The following is a 26,765-nucleotide window of genomic DNA, read 5'->3' as shown; positions in this document are numbered from 1 at the left end:
TTAATATCTGTTTATTTTTTAAAGCTCTTAAAATAGTACTTACTAAACTTTAAAGTATTAGACAGATTTAAATTCTTATGTATATTAGGCATAACAGGGTACTGTATGTGTTTCTCCTAAGGCAAAAAATATACAGATGAAATTACTCATGGAGTAGCAATTCCTGTGCGGTTTGCCGAGTTACTGGCAAGAAGGAAATTGTTTATATGTCCTTTATTGCAATTACAAACCTAGTTATTGCTGGGTGGATTTTTTTTTTTTTTTATGTATTTGGTACTTGAACTGTAGATTAACTGGGGTGAGGGAAGAGAGAATGGCTGCACTTTGAGAAATGAGAAGCAATTTTTATCTTAGCAGGAATGAAATTTTCGAAGAAAATATATATCCAACTTAAAAAGAAAAAGCCTGTGTTCATCAGTCATGTTAGTTTTGTTTAAAAACATTAACAAAAACCACATTGGAGATACTGTCCTCAATATTTATTGTTATATTCTAAATGGGTATGATTGCTTTTTTCATAACTAACTTAAACTTCTATTTTTCAGGCCAAGAAGCTCTAGAGAAGAAAAATTTCAGAAAAATTGCCTCTGTTTGACTAAAATATCAGTGAACCAAGAAACTCTGAAGCACCATCCCTAAAGAAAACCTGGTTTACAGTAACTTCACAGACTTAGCTGAGGGTTTTTTACCCAAATTGGTCACTGGATTCTGCTGCCTCATACTTGAACCTGCTTGGAATTTCTCTCATGTGGATCTAAGGGGAATGCTTTATTATGGCTGCTGTTGTCCAACAGAACGACCTAGTATTTGAATTTGCTAGTAACGTCATGGAGGATGAACAACAGGTATGAAACCCAGAGAAAATTGGACTTTTATAAGTTTATTACTATTATTATTATTCCATTTGCAACAGAAAATTATTTACTTTAAAAGAAAGTAGGAGAAACTGTATTAATGTAAAAATGTAGATACTAAAAATTTGATGGTAATTGTGATCCTGTGTTTTAAGTACTAGTTAATTTGTCAAAGAGTTTAGTCCTTAGCTTTGATGTGGGAAAAGGAAGTAATAATTTCAGGGTTAAGCTTTTTTTTTTGTAAAATGAGACTTAGCAGTAAATAAAATACCTTAAGTAATTATTTCAGAGTACTTAAGTGATTTGAAAAGTTCTATATGACATACCAACAAGACATGTACATTTTTTTGGTAATACAGGACCTGTGGTTGTATTAGTTGCTTGCAGTTCTGCAGTTTAAATGCATGTGGTTAATTAGTATTTATAATCCTGGGCGAGTTTTTCAAGTGGATGGAGAGATGTTAGCAGTCCCATAATCATGTATTGCTTCAGTCCAAAGCACATGATTCTGACTGAGGAAGTCACTTAACTTCTCCAGGTCTAGATTGCATCATCTGTTGAATGGGAGGATTGAACTGAAAAATTTCTAAATTGGCTTTCACTGAGTTTACATTCAGTGATATTCCAGTTACTGTTTCTAGAATGGGAAGAAGATCCCAGAGACATTGAGAAAAAGGATCTAAGTTAATTCTAGTCTCTCTGCTCCTCTGCCCCACCCCCACTTCAAGGGGAGACACTAGAGGTTCTTGGGACTTTACAATTTACTTCATTTTATTTTTAAAAAATTTTTAAAGATTTTATTTATTTGGCACAGAGAGAGAGAGATCATAAGCGGGGGAGAAGTAGACAGAGAGAGAGGGAGAAGCAGGTTCCTTGCTGAGCAAGTAGCCCAGGACCCTGGTATCATGACCTGAGCCAAACACTGACACTTAACCGACTAAGCCACCCAGGAGCCCCTAATCTACGTCATTTTAGATAGTTTATGTGAAGATGTAAGACATAATTGGACGAAATGCTGTGTTAGACTCAGTATACTGGCAAAAACATTTGAGGGCGTTTAGGTTTAAAATATGCTGAATAAATTGATTTAGATACTGAAATAAGCCTAATCCCAAATATCTAACATTAATAGGCCAATTACAATGTATCATACTTTTATTCTAGAAACATAGTTATGACAGATAATAAAACTGATTCTTACTTTGGACAGGGCTTTATATTTCTTTGCCGTTTGTATTGTCTGTTGAGGTGACAGGATTAAAAATTTCTAAGTAAACCTACAAAAGATGAGAATTTGCATTGAGGTACCTTAAAATCAAGATGAGCTTTGGCTGGAAAGGAAAAAAGTTTGAGGGGGAGGATTGCTAGGTCCCAATTAAAAATATTGATGGGTACATGGATTTAATCTAGAGACAATAGAAAGGATGTTTTAGGAAAGAAAGTATTTTGAGTTTGCTTTAAAACAGGATATTTCTCTGTATGTTAAGGTTTGCAAACCGTGTGTTTACTGTACAGCCCTCGTGATGAAAGAGTCTAGGCTCGCTGTGGTGAGGTTTGTTCTCGGTGTGGCCACAGAGGACAGAGCTCGAGGCCACTCACTGGTGTGCTCTGTGCCATGGCTTTGACACTCTTCTGACTGTGAGAAGCACATTCTACATCATGGTGCAGTACTCGTACCCATGTCTACATAGCCTTAAAACTAGTTTTGCGTTTACCCTTAATCTGTGTGATGCACTTAATTTATCTCACAGAGGTTATTAACATCTTTGGATAGGGAAATGATGCTCAAGCATAATATCAGAGTGCTCATATGTGTTTTTTTCTTGTTATTTTCATCAAAATGGGTGTATGCATTGTTATATATATTTGCTTTCTGCAGGTATTATTAAAAGGACTTTACAAATATTAGACCTGAGACAAATAGTATTATCCCCCTTTTATGATGAGGAAAATGAGACAGAGAGAGGTTAAACGATTTCCCTGAAACCCTAAAGCTAGTCAGTATTGGAGTTGCAATTTGAACCCAAGCAGTTTGACTCTCATTAGTGATACTCTTCCACTGAGTTTATGTAATTCACTGGTTTATAATCCGTTTATTATAGACTTTTAAAAGTGGCTTGTCAGCCAATGGCCATGTCCAGCCTATGGCCATGAGCACAGCAAACTTCACTGATCATATGGGGCAGATCCAGTCGTGTCAGTCTTACTTTTAGCATCATGGTTCTGCTAACTGGTTTGCTTGTTAGATTTGTTGTTGTTTTAAGATTGATTTATTTATTTTGAGAGAAAGAGAACGAGCCGGGGGAGAGGCAGAGGGAGAAGCAGATTCCTTGCTCGATCCCAGGACTCCAGGATCATGACCTGAGCCAAATGCAGAGGCTTAACTGGCTCAGGCCCCCAGTTAGATTTTTTTTGATCTAAAAGTAATAACGTGCCAATTGCAAAAGAAGGCACCTAATATAAAAATATGTTTTTACCCTTCCTGCCTAATCCATTTCTCCCCAAAAGACACCATTATTAACATTTGATGTTTAACTTTTTAGACAAAGACCCCCAAAAAAGAACACTGTATGTACATACAAACCTACAGAAAGAGGTTGTTTTTAAGATACAAATGAAAGTATGCTAAACCTTTTTTGTGACTTATTTTCACTTACTGTATTGTAAATGTGTATGTGTGTGTGTGTGTGTGTGTGCTGGCTCTGCATCACTTATTTTTTATACATGATGGCTGATCGTTATTAGTTTACCAATCTTCGATCTTGGACAAGACAGACTTACCAGTATTTTGCTCTTATAAACAAGATAGCAGTGGACGTCCTCATATGGGAGGCAGTAGACGTACAGTAGTTAAGAGCTCAGATGCTGGAGTCAGAGCATCTGGGTTTCACTCCTCGTGCTGCTTATTACCTCTGTGACTTTGGACAGATTACTTAACCACTCTCTGCCTTGGTTTCCTTATCTGCAAGATGGGAATGATAATACCAGACCCTGTATTGTGAGAATTAAGTGAGTTGATCTATATAAAGTTCTTAGAACCATGCCTGAACACTCTTGTTTCATTATTGTACACACACACGTGTATCTTTGTACACTTGTATGATTATTTCATTAAGATTTCTAAAAGTAGATTTACTGAGTTTACTCAGTGTATACTGAGCATAAAATACTACCAAATTGTTCTTCAAAAAGTCCGTATCTGTTTCTACTACCACTAACAGTATAGGTCCCAAAGTGTCACTAACAGACAGCCTTTTTTTTCCCCCTTTTGATAAGTCTTTTGGGTGAAAAGTGATATTCTACTACTTTAATTGGCATTTCTTTGATTGCTAACTTGGTTTGTTCTCTATTTACTGTTCATTTGAATTTCCTTTGAATTACTTCTTAATCTTCTTTTGCCCAGTAATTCTTTATATTTTATGAATAATGCATTGTCTTCTAACTCATTCATTGTATAGTTAATGGTTAGCTTTCTTTGTGACACAGAGTGCAGATATGTTTTCCCTATCTGGTATCCTCTTCTAACAATATGGTATCTTGTACCCTTTAGCATTTTAATTATATATGTCATAAAATCTACCAGTATTTCCTTTTTTGTTTGTTTCTGCTCAGGAAAGCTTCCCTCACACTAATATTAAATATTCTTTTTATATTTTCTTCTAATTTATGCGTTTAATTCCTCAGTATATATGGAATATATTTTTATAAAATGTGAAGTATAGGGATCTGATAACTGCCTTCTTCCACCAATGGGGATGTTGGCTCTTCATGATTTGTGGAGTATTTTATGATTTTCACACTTAAGACTGCCATCTCTGTTACACTAAATTATCACATGTACTTTAGTTTTGAACTTGCTAGTGTATTTTATTCCATTTAATTTGTTTTTATTATGCTACTATCACATTGCTTTCAATAGTATCACTTTATAGATTTGACATCTGGTAAGATATCCTCTCTCCTCTGTATTAAAAAATTAGTATAGTGTTTTGAATGAATTTTAGAATCAGCTTCTTAAGTTACATAAAACTGTTGGGATTTTAACTTTTCAAATTTAAAAAATATTTGTGTCATTTGAAATAATTCTGTTGGGGGCACCTGGGTGGCTCAGTCAGTTGAGCAACCAACTCTTAATTTTGACTCAGGTCATACTCTCAGGGTCTTGGGATCTAGCCCCATGTCAGCCTCCACGCTTAATTAACTCCCTCTCCCTCTGCTCCTCCTTTCACTGGTACACACATGCTCCCTCTCTCTATCCCTCTCTCTCAATAAATAAATAATTCTTGTAAAAAAATAATTCTGTTTTATGATCCTGTATTGGTTTGGTTGGTTCTTTACAAAATCACTGAAGATACCAGATTAGAATACATTTCCTGTTTTGAGTTACGGTCTGTGGTTATAAATGTCATCTAAAGAAACTGACACCATTAAGGTCTGGTTGCCACCACCTTGATTGTCTTCCCTTGTATCGATTTGTACTCTTTTCAAAATTACTGGAAGAACTCCTTTGGGCAAAGATGGGTGTGGGAGGATGGTAGTGTTGGAAAGGAAACACCATTATTGGACCTGACAAGCCACTTTTTAAAGTCTACCCTTGATGTCTGTTCAAAACTGGGAATATTTGTAGCTGACGATGACGTTCTTCTGTGGGAGGGCAAACCGTTTAATACGGTTTGACTGTATTAAACAGGTATGTTTGCCTGGGGAATGAGTGAGAATAAGAAGAAATCTGAAGGCTGTGGAGATGAGTTTGTAAAGAGAAGGAAACGTGACTATATACTCATATAGCCCAGAAGTTAACTTAATGAAAAACAACTGGGAGTTTAATGCATTTTGTAATTTTGACATATTATGTTATATGATTTTTCAGTTGTTGGTTCTAAAAGTAGAACCTAGCAAATCATAGTTATTTATGCTTAACAGACTTAGCTCACTAGGGAGAAGCTTGGTGACAAGCATGGGAAAGTAAAACAAATATTTTTATAGAATTCTATCGATATAAGATGGTGGTCTTATGACATTCCTTAGGGTATAAATTAGTTTGCTCTGACTGTTGATTCCTAGAGGCTAAAGGATAAACAGTGCTTTGCTGGCTTTTTAACAAGACACCCAGTAGTTGTCATACAGTGTTTGAGAATCACTGCGTTCTAACTTTGGGAAAGCTTCAGTGAGGAAGTTACATTAGAACTGCATTTTCCAGGTATAGGGGCTCCTGGGTGGCTCAGTAGGTTAAAGCCTCTGCCTTCAGCTCGGGTCATGATCTCAGGGTCCTGGGATGGACCCCTGCATCAGGCTCTCTGCTCAGCAGGGAGCCTGCTCCCTGCCCCCCCTACCCCTTCCCACCCACCTACCTCTCTACCTACTTGTGATCTCCATCTGTCAGATAAATAAAATCTTTAAAAAAAAAAAAAAAAAAAAGAACTGCATTTTGCAGGAAGGCTCAGTTTATCTGACAGATTGAAGGGGCAGAAGTGTCTGAAACAGTAGAATGTACCAAAACTTTTGATGGATTTTTCTTGACTATATAGTCAATCTAACCACCTTAACTTATGGTTAGAAGCTTTTCATAGTGTGACTGTTTCATGTTCTTTTTTTTCTTGTACTACATTAATTTTGCCAGCCTACATTAATTTTCCCAAGTGCCTTCCTGCTTGGTCTCCCACATTCATACCTGTTGCCTATATAAGTTCTAATCTCTTTCAAGAGCTTAGGACAAGACCTACTAATTCAGGAATTTTTTTTGTTTCCTTCTTTTTCTTTCTTTTCAAAGATTTTATTTATTTTATTTCTTTGTCAGAGAGAGAGAGCGCATACATGCCCAAGCACACAGGAGCATGAGCAGGGGGAGGGGCAGAGGAGGAGAGAGGCTCTGGCTGAGCAAGGAACCTGACGTGGGACTCCATCCCAGAATCCTGGGATCATGACCCAAACCGAAGGCAGACACTTAACCAACTGAGCCACCCAGGTGTCCCTAATTCCAGGAATTTATCCTAAAATCATTACTTCAGGAATTAACAAAGTTTATCCTGTTATTTCTACATCACTTATTGTCACTGTCATACATTTGCCACATTAATTTTTCATACATACATTAATGATTTTCCTGGATAAATGCTAACTACTTGAAGAAAAGGATTACTTTTCCCCCTCCCCTTAATATCTTCCAAAGCATTTAACATCGTAATACCTTTATTGGTTGAGTCTTCTTACAGACTTTGTTAATCCTGTTGATAAAATAACGTGGGATATATATATGTTTGGTTATGGCCCTTATCACATCAGAAGACATTTGAATGAGAGGTAATGTTCTGCCCCAAACCCTCTTGACTATAGGGACGTGTTTGTCCATGTTCTCACTTAGTACATGGGCAGTGTGACCATCATAATTCTAAGACCAGGAAGAAGTTTTCATGGAGTCTTTTTTCTGTTATGTATTTAGAACTGCGGTATTGTACCACCTCAGATAGCTTTCAGAAATTACCATTGAGGGGACGGCTGGGTGGCTCAGTTGGTTAAGCAGCTGCCGTCGGCTCAGGTCATGATCCCAGCGTCCTGGGATTGAGTCCCGCATTGGGCTCCTTGCTCGGCAGGGAGCCTGCTTCTCCTTCTGCCTCTGTCTGACATTCTGTCTGCCTGTGCTCGCTCTCTCCCCCTCTCTCTCTCTCTGATAAATAAATAAAATCTTTAGAAAAAAAAAAAAAAAAGAAATTACCATTGAGGGACGCCTGGCTGATTCAGTCGGTGAAGTGCCTGCCTTCAGCTTTGGTCATGATCCTAGGGTCTTGGGATTGGGCTCGTGTCAGGCTCCTTGCTCAGCAGGGAGCCTGCTTCTCCCTCTCCTGCTCCCTATGCTCGTGCTTGCCCTCTCTAATGCACATGCACACTCTCTTTCTGTCTGATAAATAAAATCTTTTTTAAAAAATCATTGAAATTATAAATAAGTAAATATCCACATAGAGTTTTTCTTTTTCTCAGGAGATTCCTTCAAGTTGCAGATGGAGTTTTGACATGGTTGTATCATGAGGTTGTATTTTGTAGATTGAGAAAATGCATGTAAGAATATAGATGACACCTACGGGCCATTTTTTTAGCAATTCTCTTAGGCGAGGGATTTAAGTGGTACCTTAAAATTAGAATAGAAGGAATGAGTCGAAGTGTTTTGTGTATAGCTTGTTCAGGACGGGAAGTTGGAATAATGATGCTAACCTGTATGTGGACATAGGGAATTCTGTTATTTACATATAATTTGTGACTATATGGGCCAATCTACCTGTTCCTATTGCCTTCTTTTTTAATCTTGGCAGATCAAACTTATCAGACCCATTAAAAGTTTGGCCTTCTGGAAGACTAACATACAGAGGTTATTTGTTTCGATTGTGTACATTTGGAAGCCTCATCAAAGGGGTTATGCCGTTGAGCCCACAGTACAGACCTGCTTGTATTTGGGTAAAGTCTGACTTTAGTTTTTTGTGGAGGTTTTTTGTTTTGTTTGTTTGTTTGTTTTGAGAGAATGAGAGACCAGGGGTGGGATAGGTGGTGGGGGGCAAGGGCAGAAGAAGAGAGAGAATCTTAAGCAGGCTGCACGCCAAGCGTTGGGCCTCACAACCGTATCATGACTTGAGCTGCAATCAAGAGTTGGATGCTTTATTGAGTTTTCTGGGTGCCCTGGCAAAAGTCTGACTTTGAATAGGCCTGAGGCTGGGATGCCTCGGTGGCTCAGTCATTAAGCATCTGCTTTTGGCTCAGGTTATGATCCTAGAGTCCTGGGATTGAGTCCTACATTGGGCTCCTTGCTCAGCAGGGAGCCTGCTTCTTTCTCTGCCAGCCATTCTTGTGCATGCGCTCTTTCTCTCTCTGACAAATAAATGAAATCTTTAAAAAAAAAAAAAAAAGAAGAAGAAGAAGAAGAAGGCCTGAGGCCTCTTCAGGTTATGTGACTGACAACCCTGCCTATAATCTAGTCTTTGGCCTGGCTTATCTCCCTGCCAACTACTGGCAGTGAGGAAGCTGATGGTTGTTATGAAGGAGGAAGAACTTACTATTACTCTCTTTTACAGTTTTTCTTTAAGTCTCCTCCACCTTGACACCTGGCCCCATGACAGCATCTTTAAAATGAATATAGATGAGTGGCCTGAGCCTGAGTCCTGGCCTCTTCTTGTCTTTGTCCCTGAATAGCATGAACTTTATTACCCATTACACTCTCTCCTCCAACTATTGGTCCCTAAGCTCTGTGTAGTTGCCCAACCACTGGGTCCCACCAGTCAGCAGTGCAGCTGCCAGTGTCTATGCAGATGCCTGGGGACTTAGGCCCCTGGATCTCTGTGTCCCATTAACAGGGTGTCTGGGGGTCTAGAGGTCTGGCCACTAGGATGGCTGGGGGTCTGGCAGGCATAGGGGCATCCAGGGTGAGAAGGGGACCATGGAAGACCTGAATAACCACCTGACCTCCTCCCTGGAGAGGATAAGGAGCCCGCAGGCTGATAATCAGAGACTGGAGTTCAAAATCTGGGACTACCTGAAGAAGAAGGGATCCTGGATCAGAGACTGGGGGTATTACTTTAAGACTATCTAAGAGCTGAGGGCCCAGGTCTTTGTGAAATCTGTGGACAATACCCTCGTTGTTCTGCAGATTGGCAGTGCTCATCTTGCTGCTGATAAACTTGGAGTCAAGTATGAGATGGAGCTGGCTACGTGCCAGTCTGTGGAGCGTTCTCTCCACAGGCTCCACAGGTCATTGATGACACCATTGTCACTAAGCTGCAGCTGGAGACAGAGGTCGATGTTCTCTTCATGAGAACCTTCAAGAGAGCTGCTCTTCATGAATAAGAACCATGAAGAGGAAGTAAAGGGTCTACAAAACCATTTGCCAGCTCTGGGTTGACCATGGAGTTGGATGCCCCCAAGTCTCAGGACCTCAGAAAGATCATGGCGGACATCCGGGCCAGGTATGATAAGCTGGCTCAGAAGAACTGAGAGGAGCTGAACAAGTATTGGTCCCAGCAGATTGAGGAAAGCACCACAGTGGTCCCCTCACAGACCGCTGAAATAGGAGCAGCTGAGATGGCCCTCATGGAGCTGAGATACATGGCCCAGTCCTTGGAGATCCACCTGGACTAGGTGAAAAACCTGCAAGCCAGCTTGAAGAACAGCCTAAGGGAGGTGGAGGCCCATTACACGAGGCAGATGGAGCACAAGACCTTTCTTAATATTCGGTCAGGTTGGAAGCTGAGATCTCCACATGTTACCTGCTGGAAGAGGGGTGATGCCCTGGACAGCAGCAACTTTTTGCAGACTGTCCAGAAGACCACAGGCCACAGGATTATGGAGACAGAGTAGTATCTGAGACCAATGACACCAAAGTTCTGAAGTGTAGAGGCAGTAAAAGCAGGGTGCCCTTTGATGAGCAGAAGCCCAGTTAAAAGTTTAGAAGTAAAAAAAGAAAAAGTGAATATTGGATAAGGTCATTGCAGAGGGTAGGGCATAGACCAGAAGAGTCCCAGAAACATTCAGTGATAAGTTTTAGTAACGAGTGTTTACTGAGCATTTTGTTCTGTGCACTGTGCTATGTGCTTTATAAGGATTACCCTATTAATTCTTCAAACAATCTTAGGAACCAGGTACTTTAATTCCTACATTACACACAAGAGTCAGGTGAGGCTTAGAGCGGGAAAGCAACTGGCTTGTATGTGAGAAACTGGGAACTGTCCCCCAGCTTGTGCCTTCAACAAATGTATTTGAATAATGCCAGCTACCAGTGCATGCAAGTGGTAAAAGAGTGGTCTTAAATGTGGGAGAATTATTATTCTTTGCAGTTGTTATTTTTAGCAAAAAGAAAATGTTATACATTTAGTTAATTCATTAATATAATTACAAATTGACAGTCTTTATGCCCTGATATGCCTGTGTATACCTTAAAAAAAAACAGCTTTATTGAGATATAATTTGCATACATTTAAGTCCACTATTTAAACTGCAATTCAGTGATTTTTAGTATATAAACAGAGTTGTGCATCCATCACCATTATCAGTATTGGAATGTTTTTTGTTATCCCCAAAAGAAACCTGTACCCATTAGCAGTCATGCCCTATTCTCCCCAATTTCCGCACCTTGGCAACAACTAATCTCCTTTTTGTCTCTGTGGATTTGCCTGTTCTGGGATATTTCATATACATTGAATCATGCAGTATATGGTCTCTTCCGAGAGGCTGACTTCCTTTACTTAAAAGGAAAGTTTTCAGGGTTCATCATTTGTAGCATGTATCTGTAATTCATCCTTCTTATTACTGAATAATATTCCATTTGTCTGGGTGTACTACATTGTATTTATCCGTTCTGTATATTTTTCAAAGGAATACTATTTTTTTTAACGAAGCTTGTGTTGGTCAGTTTTTTGTCAGGTATGGAATTGACCATCTCTGTTCTCCCAGAAAGTGCTCAGTCACCTAAAGCAACCTTGCTGGGTGGATAAGAAAATTATTACCTCAGTGAGGTAGCCCAGGTTAGCCACATGCTCTTGAAACTTTTTGCTTCCTTTCTGTTTTACTTAACACATAACATGTAAAGGAAGGATAAGTCATTATATGAACAGATAGTGTTATTAGGTTACTGGCCTTTTTTTTTTTCCTCCTAAGCTAGACTCCCCTTTAACACTCTCTCAAGAATAACGGTGAAGATAATGTCCTTCAGTTACTAAAGTAAAAAGAAAACTGTTACTGGTTTGTTAGAGTGGGGATTTAACAACGTGATGTCTTCAAATAATGTTCATAAATCTTCAAATAATCTTTAAATAATGTTCATAATGTTAAATAAGTTAGAATATAGGCAGAGTTTTTCTTCTTCTTCTTCTTCTTTTTGACACAGTAACCAAAATTCTCAATATTAAGGCAGCTCTTCTTTTTTGGAAAGAATTAACAGTGTAATGATTGGTAGTACATTTGTGAGGTTATCTGTTTCATCTGTTCCCACCTAATGAGACATTGAGAAAAAGAGCCCCGAGCGTGTGAGTCAGGAACAGGGAAGTCAGCCTCGAGTTGTAGGGTAGGGACTGGAGTGAGGGAAGGAGCATTTTTCTGTTCTAAAAGGTGATATTTTAGGTGACAATTTAAAAATTTATTATAATTTATGTTTTTGTATGTGCATTTCTGTCATTCCACTTTATTTCCTGATATGGGGAAAGTAAAAAGAGGATTTAGGGAAAACTTCCATTTACCTGGAGTGGAAATTTCCTCGTGGTACTGGTAACTCCTCCCTTCTTTCCTGTCCCAACGTGTAAGCACATGCAGAAACAATTGGGTTTTGAAGATTTACCTGGGAGATGGTTTATTAAAAAGTGATTGATTTGTGTTCATTCAGATCAACTGCCTACAACTTCAGCATCATCGTCAATTCTGGAAATTGGTATTTCTTGTCAATTTAGAGTGTGTGACATGTGGCATTAAAGAGTATCAGCTCAGGAACCGGGAGCCACCACTTACTAAATGTGTGACTTCAGACAAATTTTAAAATTTCACTGAGCTTTGATTTCCTTCACCAAAATATAAAAGAATTACTTTCCAAAGTTAGGAACATTCAATGTTTATGTAAAGTATTTGACAAGAGTTTAGGAAGTGGTCAATAAATGTGACAGTTGCCATTATTAATGATCTGAATTAAAGAAAAGGTACTAAAGTTTGTAGTGTACCACTGCGTACTCTATATTACTCAATTGTGTGGCATAAATCAGGTAATGAAGCCAGTTTTTATAATTTGAATACCAGTTAGACAAATTCATTCAGCCTTTTTTTTTTTTAATATTTTCTTATTTTTCTTATTCTGGCTTGGTTTTAGAATAAGCCAATAAGCTTGTCACTGAGGTTTTTGAAAATCCAGCAGATTAATTCTGGGGAAGCACTCTCCTTTCCATTATAACATGTTAAATTTGTTTTGACATAATTTGACCTGGAGTTCAGTTTTTTTTGGAGTGACTCTAATTTCTGTCATTGCCTATGATTGGTTAGTGTAACTCTTCCATTCTGGAAAAGGCTTTGTTGTAGCTAAACTCTATATTCAGGAATGTCTGCCTCATTTTATTCTATGATTCTTACATATTTATAGAAGATTCTTATCACAGTCCATCTTTTGGAAGTAGGAATTGCCTCTTTAATTATGATTTTACTTAAATATTTTGTTATATAGATTCTGCATATTTAAAACATCAATCTGGTAGTGACTGCTTTGATGTTATTTAGTTGATTTGTAACTGAATATTTAAACCTGATTAAAATTTATTATACTTCCCAATATCTACCTTTTTTTTAACCTCATAACTGATTCTGTTCATACTTAGCCACACACACACACCCTCTTAACCCACCAATGTATTAAACTTTAAAAGTGAGTGCTCTAATAAGAAAATCAAGATTGTTTTTAGTGACTGTTGTACTCTTTGAGTTGCGTGGCCAAGTCATAATTTATCCTGGCTGGAAAAAGAAAAATCTGGGTAAAGACTGAAGGCGGCCAATAGTCATGAAAGATCTAAACTGGGATTAGATTTAGCCAAATCAACTCCATAGGGATTTACAGTGGAATTTTAAACATTATCTGGGGGAATTCTGGAGAACAGACCATTTTACTTAGACCTTTCTATGTGTCATGGTGCTGTGCAAGAGAGAAGCTAGGCTGCTTCTGAAACACTCCACTCAGCTGTGGCCAACAGAAATAAACTTCATACATATATTTATGTATATCTCCAAGCTTTATAACTGAGATGAAACTTTTATTACGACCATAATTTATCTATAGGAATCTGTACTCCTGTAGTCTATCCAAGTGATTAATCTTGTGGAGTTGGGAGTCAGATTATCTGGGTTCATGTTTCAGCTCTGCCTCTTCCTGCTGTCAATTAAAGAGCACAGTGCTATGGGGACTGACTGGATAAGCCACATAAAGTACTTAACATAGTCGCTGCTTCGCACCCACCACCACGTTAGGCATACCATGTTATTTCAATTTTATTGATCATTTTATTGAACTCTTATAGACAGAGACTGGAGGACAACACTTTAAACAGCACTATGGTGACTTTTTAAAATCCAGTTAAGAAAATACTTTGCAAACTGTTAATTTCCAGAGATCTGAATCCATTTTCTCTTATACACTAAAGCCGCTGGCTATAACATAAAATTTATCTACATCATGATGCTTATAAAAAATACACAATCCATTAAAAAACCTGGGGTATTGAAGAAGGAGAGCCACTGGGAAGTAAGGGGACTGATCAAAGTATATATTTCAGTGTTGTGCCCAGATGCTGCTTTGTAAGTTAACCTCCAAGCAAAGAATAGATTGCCTGTTCTAGTCATGAGTGAAGTATAAAAATATTTCATAACATTTCATAGAGCCCTTTACAGTTGATGGTGTCTTTTCCACATACGCTTTGATTCCCACAAATCATTCTGTGATGGAAGTACTCTTCTTCCCATTTCCTGTTGTAGAGTATTATCTCATTTATTCCAGGATAGCTAGAATAGCTATTTTAGAATCTTGTAATCAGTTCCTAGGGCAGAGTTACAAAGGCACCCAGGGTACTGTTCAAAATAACCTACCCTAGTCACTAAAGATACTTGGATCCCAATTCTGATTTGATAACATTGTTTGAGAGTATCAGTGGATAATTTCTGTTCCTAGCTCTTCATTTCTGTACTCATTAATTTTGACAGTACTTGGTTGGTTTGTTTATATTTCTGTTAAGAGATAATTGCATGAGAGATTGGACTCTGAGAAGCAAACTGGGAGGGTTTGGGAAGAGAGTGTGGTGGGGGATCAGGTGAGCCTGGCGGTGGGTATTAAGGAGAACATATATCACATGGAGCACTGGGTGTGGTGCAGAAACAATGAATCTTGGAACAGTGAAAACATTTTAAAAAAGATAATTGCAGAACTCTATGGGGATTTGGTGTATCACTTGAGCTAGCACATTGAAGTACTTATAAATTTTTAGAATTGTAGTAATGAATATCTGGTGTTTTGTTTAAAGCGAAAATGCACTAGTAAGAAAACTGAGGAGATTGCCATGAATAATCTCCACATGCATAAAACTGGTAGGCCCTAAGAGTTTCATGGGTGTTATTTTAAACTTTAGTGAATCATTTAAACAGTTTCAGTTCAGAGAGAGGAGTTTCCTAATTCATTTTTACAAAGTCAATATATCACTGATACCAAAACCTGGCAGAAGGTGTGCACACACATTAATAATAGGTTAATCCCAAAATGGATATTTTGTTTAAATATGAGAGCTAATATTTGTCCTCTCTTACCTTTGCCAGACCCTGTGGGCAATATGCATTTTTTTCTTTTTTTTTAATTGATTTTATTAAATTGCATGATGTTGGTTTAAAAAAAATAATTCATAGAAGTTTATCCAAAGATGAGAATTATCTCTGTTTGTGAGGTTCCTTCTTTTTCTCTGGCTTGATAATTACACTTTTCTTTACATACTTGGGAGGAGGCAGGCCCCACAATGGTGTCTGTAGAAAGCCATCTTGAGGTTTTCTTGCCATGAGACTCTGAGCATCCACTAAAACATTTTACCTATAATTTATGAAAGAAAAACAAGTGATTCTGCAGACTAGAAAGTCAAGATCAATAAATCTCTGTTTCTCTAGATTTTCTTTCAAAAATACATCTATTTTTCCTTTAACATTTAAAGAGCCTGTTTTAAGTGATCAACTTTTCAGCTGGTTTTGGTTTAAGTGTGTTACACTGGGGTGCAGTTGACTTAAAAATGTTTTATTCCTTGTGGTTTCTTTCGAATTATTTTTAGTCATTCTGACTAGTGCAGAATATTTTCTCTAGAAGATGTGTAGACACAAAATGAGCAGACCTTTTAGAATTTCTAGAAGAAAGGAGGAGAGTATTTATTATTTGAGCCCAAGTTAGGACAGCTGGCCAGGGTACACAGTCTTCACAAAGAGAGTGCTCTTGCATATTTCTTTTCGATCTTCTCCAGAACCCTGTACTATGTGGCAACTATTGTTACCCTCATTTTATGAATAAGGAGAGCCTTTGTAAGGAGGAACCTCTGAGAGGCTGAACGAGGAGATGAGTATTTCCCAGAAACACTGCTGTAGATGGTGACAGCACCTGTACCAGAGTGGAGTCTTTGATTTGAGAAAGCCCAGGCTCTTGTCCATGTTGCTGGGGGACATGCAAGAGAGGGAGAGAACCTGGGAGGAAAAAGTGAATCTGGAAGAATATTAACTTAATCGTAGTTCGTAGCTATTATACATAAGTAGGATTTTCCCTTTCTCCCAAATACATTTACATATTAAAAGGTTTAAAAAACTAGATTCAGGCACTACACTTTTGGCCAAAGGAAACCTGTGTTTGAGAGGTTAGACAGACGTGCTGGGCAGTACATACTACAGCTACGTAGACCTTTCCGCTTGTTTGCTAAAGCTCCTTTTCATTTTCTTTTAAAATAAAGATGGATAAGCTTGTGTAAAGAGAGCTTGAGTCAGTCAACAGAAGTATTCTCATTTGCAGATAATGAAGCTGTTTTAATGACAGATTTTTTTTAAGGATGCGGTGAATTTGTCTGTGAAGAAGCCTTCACCAAAACTCTGCTGAGCCTCAAAGATCATTGCACAGTCCTGGCTTATTTTATGTAATCCATCACATCCGGATATCATTCAAAATGTAGTTTTAAGATTGATAACGTGGTAGTATTAAGGTAGGGGAACTCTATGGAAAGGGGACAGTAACGTTTTATACTCTTGGAATACAAATGTGTTCATGTATTAATCGATTAATGGTATTAGACCCATTTCCAGGACTGCTGCTGCTTACCTCTGCCTCAGAACAGAGCTCAGAGCTGAGAGAACTAGAGACCTTTTCAAGTTTCGTTTCTCCCATCAGATGGACCTCTTCTGCTTTTTAGACTTTTTATTGAAACGTTGCATACGTACACAAATATTTATCACAAATCATAAGCATACAGTTAGATAAATTGTCACAGAGTTGAACATGTATGTTTCAGCTTTTCATTCAAGCGGATGGTTGTTGCAGAGACTAGATGGTTGGACTGTGTTCCCCACTTTTCTGGAAGGACTTTCTAATTAACAACAAAATAAAAACAAAAAAACCGTGCCTATCAATGTAGGATTATTATATGCTTCCCTCCCCCCAGCTTTATTGAGATGTAATTTGTATATAATGTTAAGTGTACAATGTGATGATTTGATGCATGTATGTAAGTAGGAAGCCAAATTTTAACTGTGTATTTCCATCTAAGTCAACTTTTGAGGCACTTAATTGTCAAATTGTTTTATTGAATGGTTACTATATGCCATGCAGTAGAATAAGTGCTCTATTATATATCATGTCATTGAATTCTTACTACCCTAGAAGTTACCCTCATTTTAGATAGACATGAACACAAAAGCCTAGAGGGGCTGTAGATTTTGCTGGAGCTCAAACACCCCGGGCACGGTGCGGCTATCTGTCAGTAAGGGTGGTCCTAACTCTAGAGCTTGTGCAATTACTGTGACGCCCTCTTGTTGCCATCTGTATTTTTAGTGCATTTGCTGCTTGGCAAATATTGTCTGATCGTGTCCTGATAGACGGAGGTGTTGGGTTTTTGGTTTTGTGTTTTTGTTTTTTCAATCAAAGGTGAAGGAAATACTTTCAAAGAAAGCAGCGCTTTTGATCAGCATTCTGATCAGAAGAGAAGGCACAGGCATTGGTCTCAAAGATGCGTTTTCATAGCAAGTGAATTGTGTTTAGTGTGTGTGTTTCTTGGAGTGGCCTTCGGGTGGGGAAGCTCCCAAAGATCGTGGGAAGAGGGATGCCCCATCCCACCCTCGCTGTTGCCTTGTCTTGTGGCAAAGTAATAGTGGAAATACTTGAAAATGTGCTCATTTTGCACCTATCTTTAAAAAAAAAAAAGAGTGTCTGCATGGGGAAGTGTTTGAAGACTGTTTTAAACTGGTCTTTCTCTTAGGAAAACATTTGATAGCTATTTCATTTTAGTCTGTTTCCGAGGGAATCTTGGCAGGATGTTTCACAACAACCATGTTACCAGATTGAGCTCTGGTGTCAGGGAACCTTGGTAAACAACTTATTTGCAAGTTCTTTTGGGTTTTTTTGTTTGTTTGTTTTTATGACCAAAGACTTGTTAAATATAGTTGAAATAATGGCCCATACTTTCTTGAATATCCTCTTAGGGCCATGGATTGTGGCATACTGAGGAAAAAAGCAAGCCTAGTGAGGGTAGCAACATACATTGCTATTTACAGATTGGTCACTTTCCTTCTCTTTTGAACTTGGTGGCATTGCCACATATGTCATCAACCACAACAAATGGCAACTATATAGTCGACGGTGTTGAAATTTGGGGAACTCTTTCCTGCTAGAACTTGGTTTGATTTTTAGTATAGCTGCTAAAATAAGAAAAAAAATTGAAGTTTTGCCTTCAACACATGTGTTAAATTTACCTGAAATTAATAAAAAGGAAAACCGTTATGTATTTTTCTCTCTGGAGTTAAGACCCTCTGTAAACTTACACAATACTTGTAAGCTAATCACTACAGTTTAATTGGCTTATAGAAACTAAAGCTTTGAAAACTCTGGTCTTTGACAGATTGTAATCCCAAGAAGTCTTCCATCTCTCTTCCCACCCATCATTTTGGGATTTATTTTGTTACTTTTACAAAAACAACTGGGAAAATGGTCTGCAAGTGCCAAAAGATGTCATAATAAAGTAACTTTGTTTTTTTTGGGATTACTAGTATTTCAGACATTGGCGTGAATCAAGTTAACTCAGTTAAGGAAATGTAGTTGTGAATTTTGTAATTCTTTAGAGTAGTGTTTCTAAACCCTGCTTGCATGTTAGAACCACCCAGGGAACTTTAATAACATGCCCTGGTCATATCCCCAGATATTCTGACTTGTTTGATCCCATGTAGGGTCAAGTATTGATATTTTTAGGTGTTTCCCAGTATATAGTCAGCATTGATATCCATCGGTAGAGTTAACTGGGGTTCCCTGATTCAGCTAAAAGATCCGGAAGAGAGGATTATTTAAACAAAGAGAGGTTTTGGAGATATTTGGAGTTTTTTTGTTTTTTGTTTTTATTTTTTTAAGTAACCGACCAAATGAAACATAGTATTTTTGTTAGTATATCAACCAAGTGTCAACTCTTCCATTTCGTAAAAGATAACAGATCTGAGGTGGATAAGATTTGGTGGTCTTCAACAAAGATACTTAAAGAATAATATCTAGCTTCAATTTAAAAATAGTTACAAGAATATATCATCTTAATTGCCACAAGCTTGCAAAGTTGTTTGGGTAGAGGGAGCCAACCATCAAATGATAGACTTAAAGCTAAATTAAATTGGATGCTGTTATGGATTGAATTGCTCTCTGCACCCCACCTCCCCAAATTCATGTGTTGAAATGCTAGCGTCTAATATCTCAAAATGTGACTTTATTTGGAGACAGGGTTGCTACAGATGTAATTAGTTAAGGTGAGGTTATACTGGAGTAGCATAGGCCCCTAATCCAATATGATCAGAGTCCTTTTGAGAAGAGAAAATTTGGATCCAGATACATACAGGGGAGAGCATCATGTGAACATGAAGACTGTCATTTATAAGCCAAGGAGAGAGGCCTGGAACAGATCTCTCCCTTAGAGCCCTCTGAAGGAACAACCCTGCCAACACCTCAATTTCAGATTTCCAGCCTCTAGAACGGAAAGACAACAAATTCCTGTTTTTTTGAGCTGCCCAATCCATTTTGTATTTTGTTACAGCAGCCCTAATGAACTAATACAGGTCCCAGTATTTTATTCATTTTTATAAGGTAAATCTAGGAAAATTTAACATTTGAAATTTTGCAATGTTTTCATTTAAAAGGTTAGGAACCATTTCTTGGTCAGGAATTTTAGACTATGTGGTTATAAAAGTTTTAGGTTCCTAGTAACTCACACTTGAGCCAGTTAGTTGCTAGTCAATCAGTATAAAAGGCAGGAATTTATCACTAGCCTAGACGAGGAGCAGAGTTTCTGGAGTGTGTATTTTCCTTCCATTTATGTTAAGAGAGGGGGAGATTCTTTCCATACCTGAAAGGGGTTTCCTAGATGTATTTTCTATATACAGATTTTAGAGTTGGTCCTTTGTTGTATGATTTAATAGCACCCTGGAGAAGTTGGAAATGAACAGCTTTGAATATACATCTCCATTTCCGTGGAATAGAGAATAGTCCATGCTTTTTGTGAAAGGAGTGAGTACCTTAGAGAAAGACAGCATGGCTAAGTTGGGAGTGATCCTGGGAAGTCCCATGGCCAAGTTCATAATAGACTCAGATTGGAGAAGCCCTGTAAATGATATAGAAGGTCATACCTTAAACACAACACAGCTCCTTACCTTTTCTGGTTTTTTTAAACAGAGCCAAGTAAGGGGTTATAGCTTAGTGGTACAGCATTTGGCTGCAGAGCCAAGTAAATATGCTAGTAAAGCAAATATGGCACCATGTTCACTGCTGACCATACCAGCGTGCAGGCAAAGAACATAGACCTTGGAGTCCATTTCAGTTAAGGTTCTACCACTTACGAGTGACATGACTTGTGGCAAATTATTTCCCTTCCCCTTGAGCTTGTGTTTTCCCATACAGAAGACAGACAACCCAGTGTATCTCCCTTATAGGATCTTGAGATGATTAAATAAGGTAGTAATTCATATAAAGCAATGAGCAGTGCAAGTTAGGCGCTAGTAGATGTTAGTCAATAGCTCTAGCAGAGGTAATAGGTAGGTGGCCCCGGTGCATGCTACCCTCTCTTCTATAGCAACGTTATATCCTAAGGTTTAGCATCCATGCCTTAAGACATTTTAACAAAACAAAACCTGAAAATGCCTTAAGGATCAGCTAATGCTCTTCTTTCATTTAAAGTGAGGAAGATGGGGGAGCCTGTTAAGTCGGTTAAGTGTCTACCTTTTTGCTCAGGTCATGATTCCAGGGTCCTGGGATGGAGTCCCACATCCAGCTCCCTGCTCACCAGGGAGTCTGCTCCCTCTCCTGCTGTGTTCTCTCTCTTTCTCAAATAAATAGATAAAATCTTTATAAATAAGTAAATAAAGTTAGGAAAATGACAGTAGGATTAGAGAATACCCTAGGACTCATGGTTCACAATCTTTTTTTTTTTAATTTTTAAAAATTTTTTTATAAACTTATAATGTATTATTAGCCTCAGGAGTACAAGTCTGTGAATCACCAGGTTTACATACTTCACAGCACTCACCATAGCACATACCCTCCCCAATGTCCATAACCCCACCACCCTCTCCCTACTCCCCTACCCACCCACCCACCCCTCGCTCCCCTCAGTTTGTTTTGTGACATTAAGAGTCTCTTACGGTTTGTCTCCCTCCCGATCCCATCTTGTTCCATTTATTCTTTTCCTACACCTCAAACCCCACACATTGCATCTCCACTTCCTCATATCAGGGAGATCATATGATAGTTGTCTTTCTCTGACACAGTCTTTCTTTTTTACATGTTGCTACCTTCTAAATCACAGAACCATGTGTCTCTTTTCATTCTAAAGCTTTTTTGCTTCAAAGAAAACTAAATTTCCTGCTCTACGGTTGCACTCAACATTTTTCTTAAACAGTTTAAAAGTTACTAAAATCTTTGAAGTGAAATTAAAAGTATTATTTAGGGTAAATTGAAGTAGGCTTCATTATATATAGACTGTGTCTATTAAGGAACAAAGAAACTGGTAGCAGGTGTTGTCTCTGGGGAGGGGCACTTTTGGAGAGACAGCATTGATTACTGTTAAAACAGCATGTTCCTGGGACCTTTAAATTTTGGAGAGTACAGTAACCGTTTCTTCCAGTTCACTTATTGGCAAGTAGAATTGAACAAGGAAGAAAGTAGTAACAAATATCTGTAGTTATTTGAGACTTGAGAACTTTGTGGATTTAAATAAAATTTTGGAGATACCCCTTTTAATACCCATACTCTTAACACTCACTGCCCCCAGTTTCAGGAGCCAAATAGATTTGATTTCATTTGGGTGAGGACTGCCCCTGGGAATTGCTTTGATATGCCTCTGTCTCTGACTTCGTGGGTGACCTTGGGCAGATGTCTTAATCTAATTCTTCCTCTGCCAATGGATGGAGGGGATAAGCCCTATTTTTACCTGGTACATAGAGTTGTTGCAGCATAAAAATGAAATCATGTGAAAATTAAGTCATTTTCTGGGCTCAGCCTCCTTAGAGGAGGAGGCTTAACCTTGAGCTAACCTTGAGCTTAACCTTGAGTTTTTACAAGAGAAGTAGTGTTTCAACAAGCCATGTGTTCATGCTAGGTAGGATTGCATGTGTAGCATTCGCCTCTTAAAGAAGAGAAAAGGAAAGCCCAGTGACTATGCTTTGCTTTGGCCATTTTATAGACTTCCTCTTGTGTGTGTGTGTGTATGTTTTACAGCACACTGTGTGAACCTCCTACTTTCTGTTTTAAAACTTACAATTTGGAGAGTCAGTTATTTCTCACTTCCTCTTTTCTGAAATAGGAAGAAACATTTTGAAACAAAATGATCCAAATATGTTCTAGGGTTATTAACTATAAATTTCAGAGCATAGCATTCTTGAAGGCATAGATAGTATGTTTAGCACCTGTGATATCTTAATGTTTAGTTGAAGTAGTTAAATTTTTAGAATAGAAGTAACATTTATTCAAGATTCAATTGTGTCAAGATTATCTCAAGATTTAGTTGTTAAATCACTTACAGTTGATATGCACTTGCTTAAAACAAATACTTCTAAAATAAACAAAAGAAGAAGTAGTATTTAATCTCAGTGTGTAGTGCTACAAACATTTAATTGTAGTCTGTATATAAGGTAATATTCATGTATTTAGAAGGTATACAATGAATTATTTAGGGTTAAAGGAGTGTCTGCTGCTATCAAATCAGAAAAAATAGAAATAATAATATAGAAGGATAGTGATAGACATGATCAAAAATTTCACGATCTTCTGACTAAATAGAAAATCAAAGTTAATTTTCCCATTTGAGTTAAAAGCTAGGGTTAGACACAACCTGTGTGCCAATGACAACATAATATTTATTAAACTTCTGTGTTTTTTCCCTGTCAAACTTTTGTTGAGATTTTATTTAATTGTACATTCCATCTGTATGCCACTTTTTATGAATTAATGATATTAGAGGTTTTTTTTTATTTAATGTGCCTTAAAAATATGCTTTTATAGGATTTTCCAATGAAAACTTGGTTGTTAAGACCCAAGATTGATAATAAATCTGGAGCCCAGAAGGAGTGTCAAGATTTAAGTAACTGATGATAGAAAAACTTACGTGATGTCCAATATAAAATATTTTTTGGTTGTATTTAACAAAAACAAACACCTTGTTAATCCTTTTTCTCCCTCACTTCTGCCAGCTTGGTGACCCAGCTATTTTTCCTGCTGTAATTGTGGAACACGTTCCTGGTGCTGACATTCTCAATGGTTACGCGGGTCTAGCCTGTGTGGAAGAGCCCAATGACATGATTACTGAGAGCTCCCTGGATGTCGCTGAAGAAGAGATCATAGATGATGAGGACGATGACATCACGCTTACAGGTGTGTGTGCCTCTAGCACTTTATCTAGGCATAGTTTGGGGCAGTTTCCTTGCCCTGTGTTTTTTGGGGTGTAAGAAGTCCCTAACTTGGTGTCAAGTTAACTCCATTACCTACAGAGGCTGGAGCAGGGAGAAGGAAACTCCGTTTTCTTCCGCATCTGTCTGTGTTTCCTCCCCTTCCTTCTTTCCTAGATATATTGAGATGAATGTGACAGACTGCAGGTCTGTGAGAAAGACCAGACCAACTGAACTTGTCAGGTAGTCACTGAATGCTGCTTCTATGCCAAGCTCTGTATTCTTGAAAAGAAGATTTCTCTTCCAGTTCAGTCAGAACTAGTAGCATATTTGAAACAGGAAAAGTTCATAGTGTAAGTGTGAGGTAGTGGTAATGCTGTTTTCATCCCTTTTAGAATTTGGTACACACATTTGTATTTTTATACACTTACATTTATTTATCTGGGCCAGAAGAGGTAGAGGCGTTTTAAGAAAATGAATTATTGGAAACAAAGGTTATTTGAATATTTATTTTTTTTAATTTGAGAGAGTGAGCAAAAGAGAGCAGGAACAGGGGTGAGAGGGAGAAGCAGGCACCCCCCACTGAGCAGGGAGCCTGACATGGGGCTTGATCCCAGGACCCTGGGATCACTACCCAAACTGAAGGCAGATGCTTAACCAACTGAGCCACTTAGGTGCCCCTGAATATTTATTCTTAAATGTAAAAAAAGAATAGGAAATTAACCTTAGTCACAGTGTTATTAACTAACCCTATACTTTGTTTGCCAACCATTTCAAACTAATGACCTTTTTCTGTTTCAGTATCCTATCTATAATATTACATTTAGTTATTTCTTCTTAGTCTCTTCCAGTCTATAACAGTTCCTCTGTCTTTCTTTGTCTCTCAGTAACCTTGACACTTTTGAGGAGTGCTGGTCAAACATTGTAGTACGGAGGGTATGTGCTATGGTGAGTGCTGTGAAGTGTGTAAACCTGGCGAATCACAGACCTGTACCCCTGGGGCTAATAATACATTATATGTTTATAAAAAAAATAAAAATTAAAAACAAAACAAAACAACAACAAAAACATTGTGGTATGTCCCTCATTTTTATTTGTGTGATGTTTTCTCATGATTGTACTGCGATAATGCATTTTGAGCAGGAATACCACCAAATGGCATTGTCTTCTTAGGGCATCATATTAACATAGTAGATTTTATTTTTTTAAGGTTGATTTTTTAAAGTTCATTATCTCATTTAATTCTCACAACAGAAAAAGAAAAAAATTAGGTTAAATGAAATGACTTGCTTAAGATCACACACCAAGTGGCTGAGTCTCCACTGATAACATTGACAGACAACTCTTAGTTTCTATATTGTTCTCTGTTTTTTTACAAATTATGTTCTCCTATATTCACATTTTTGTTCAGAGGAACCCAATGAAAGCTTTTTTGATAAATCAAGACTTATCAGATTTTTCCCTACTAGTTAGGGAATTACATTACTCAGGTTGAGAGGTTTCCATTCATTACTGACAGTGAGTTCCATGTTTTATGTAACAGAATGACCATCTCTGTGCATATATCTGTATATATCTGCTGCATATATCTGTAGCTCTTGGGTTTTTTGTGGTATATTCTGTTGTAACTTTCTGATACCTTAGCGTAAGGCTGCACTGTCTCTGTAGATTGGAAATGGGGGTCTCCAGTGAAGGGGTATTTATTCCTGGTTTTAGTCATCAGGGTGGTCTGATAACTAAAGAGAAGAAATTGAAACTAGGGAAGCAGATCTTAGATCTTTAGAAGAAAGAATTATTTCTTTCTTCTAGTGTTTCCATTCTCTTGGGCTTGGACTTGAAGAGAGCTGATGGCAAAATACAGACAGGCTCCTTCCTTCCTAGAGAATAGAACTGGTACTGAAGGGGTCTAGGAAACAAGCCATATCTTGAAAACCAGATTTGCTATTTGCATATTTCTTCTCCCTCCCCTTTCTTATTTTCCAACCTGAGCCTTTATTTATCTCTTCCATCCTTGTTTGAGCAATGACATAAGAAAGCAAAGAACCCTTGGAGCCCTCCTAAATTCAGAGTAAGAGAGGGTAGAATGTTGTGCTTTTCAGAAACTACAGGGGGGAAAAAAGGGAAAGAAGAATTTATAAACTACATTTGAGTCTTAGGTAGCACTTTAGATGACATTAAGGAATTGTTAATATTCTTAGGTATGACAGAAACATACCATACATATGCTAAAATATTTAGAGATGAAATAGATTCCTTCAAAATAATCTGGGGAGTGGGTGTGGGGGTGTGTGTGAGGAGACCTGGTGGGCAGTAATTGGAGTAGGAATGAAAGAAGATCAACCTTGTGTTGATAATAGTTAATGCTGAGAGTGGATATGTGAGAATTCATTATACTATGTTCCATAATTTTGATTTTTGTTTGAAATTTTCAATAATAAAAAGATTGATCTATTTTTATGGATTTGAGGCTTATATTAGACTGCAGGTATCATTGGTGTACCCTGATTTCAAGTTTTCCTGGTCATCAAATATTTTTATTTTTATCATCTTGGCCTCCTATCAAGTTTGTTATGTATTTGAACCTATAAAATAAATGTATAATGGTAAAATGCCACTTTTATCTGTTTATATGCTAGAGTTCCACATAAGGTTTCCTTTGGAAAAAGGTTATGGTGTTAACAATTTTTGAAAATCATTTAACCATGAGTTCTTTTGTATGTGGAGATTCTCCATCCATTGCCAGTCTTTGAAGATCTAAAAATAAAATTATTAGCAGAGATGGTACAAAAGCTATTTTCTCAAACAGAAGGTAACCATGATGACTATATTCATTAGTAAATCTTCTCTTTTAAATACTACTATTATGTGTCTCTTCCTATGTATTTGTTTTTATAAGTTCAAACACAATTTTTAGTAATTTATAATACCAAATGTATTTAATAAATTATTCCCTAAGTTATTATTGTGTCAATGCTTTCTGGCCTTGGTATAAATAGATTTTAACCAGTTGCTAGATCACAGCTAATCTGTTCCAGAGAAGTTTTAAAGTGCGTGTATGAAGAGCTCGTGGGGTTTATTATTGCCAGAAGAAATTTTTGTCATCCATTTATTGAAGGGCTGACATTTTCTTTGTTTTTAAAAGCTAGATGTACTTTTTTTGGTTTTCTTTCCTGTTTCTTGTGGGACCTACCCATTTATTTTGCTTTTCTCAATCTAAGCACTGAAGCTGAATGGAGTAAACAAAGTTTACAAACTAACATTGATACTAAACATATTTAACTT

The 26,765-nt window shown here is 37.6% G+C and overlaps 1 protein-coding gene and 1 pseudogene across 6 annotated transcripts in view; both read left to right on the top strand.

Annotated features, from left to right (window-relative positions):
- Positions 1–26,765, top strand: part of ELF1 (E74 like ETS transcription factor 1) — a 106,104-nt gene that overhangs the window by 59,411 nt on the left and 19,928 nt on the right. For 5 of the 6 annotated variants that reach the window (XM_032315257.1, XM_032315253.1, XM_032315255.1 and 2 more), the window contains 2 exons: positions 546–845; positions 23,289–23,469. In XM_032315257.1, coding sequence (XP_032171148.1) covers positions 774–845; positions 23,289–23,469 — 253 coding nt within the window. In that variant the 5' untranslated portion in view covers positions 546–773. Of the gene's footprint in view, positions 1–545; positions 846–23,288; positions 23,470–24,370; positions 24,432–26,765 lie in introns of those variants that run through there. The other variant, XM_032315258.1, reaches the window with a different exon arrangement.
- LOC116574491 lies at positions 8,693–14,705 on the top strand (annotated as a pseudogene).

The sequence above is a fragment of the Mustela erminea genome, chromosome 15, assembly GCF_009829155.1.
Source record: "Mustela erminea isolate mMusErm1 chromosome 15, mMusErm1.Pri, whole genome shotgun sequence".
Lineage (NCBI taxonomy): Eukaryota > Metazoa > Chordata > Mammalia > Carnivora > Mustelidae > Mustela > Mustela erminea.
Note: the sequence above shows the minus strand (reverse complement) of the source record. Positions and strands in the feature narration are given on the sequence as shown.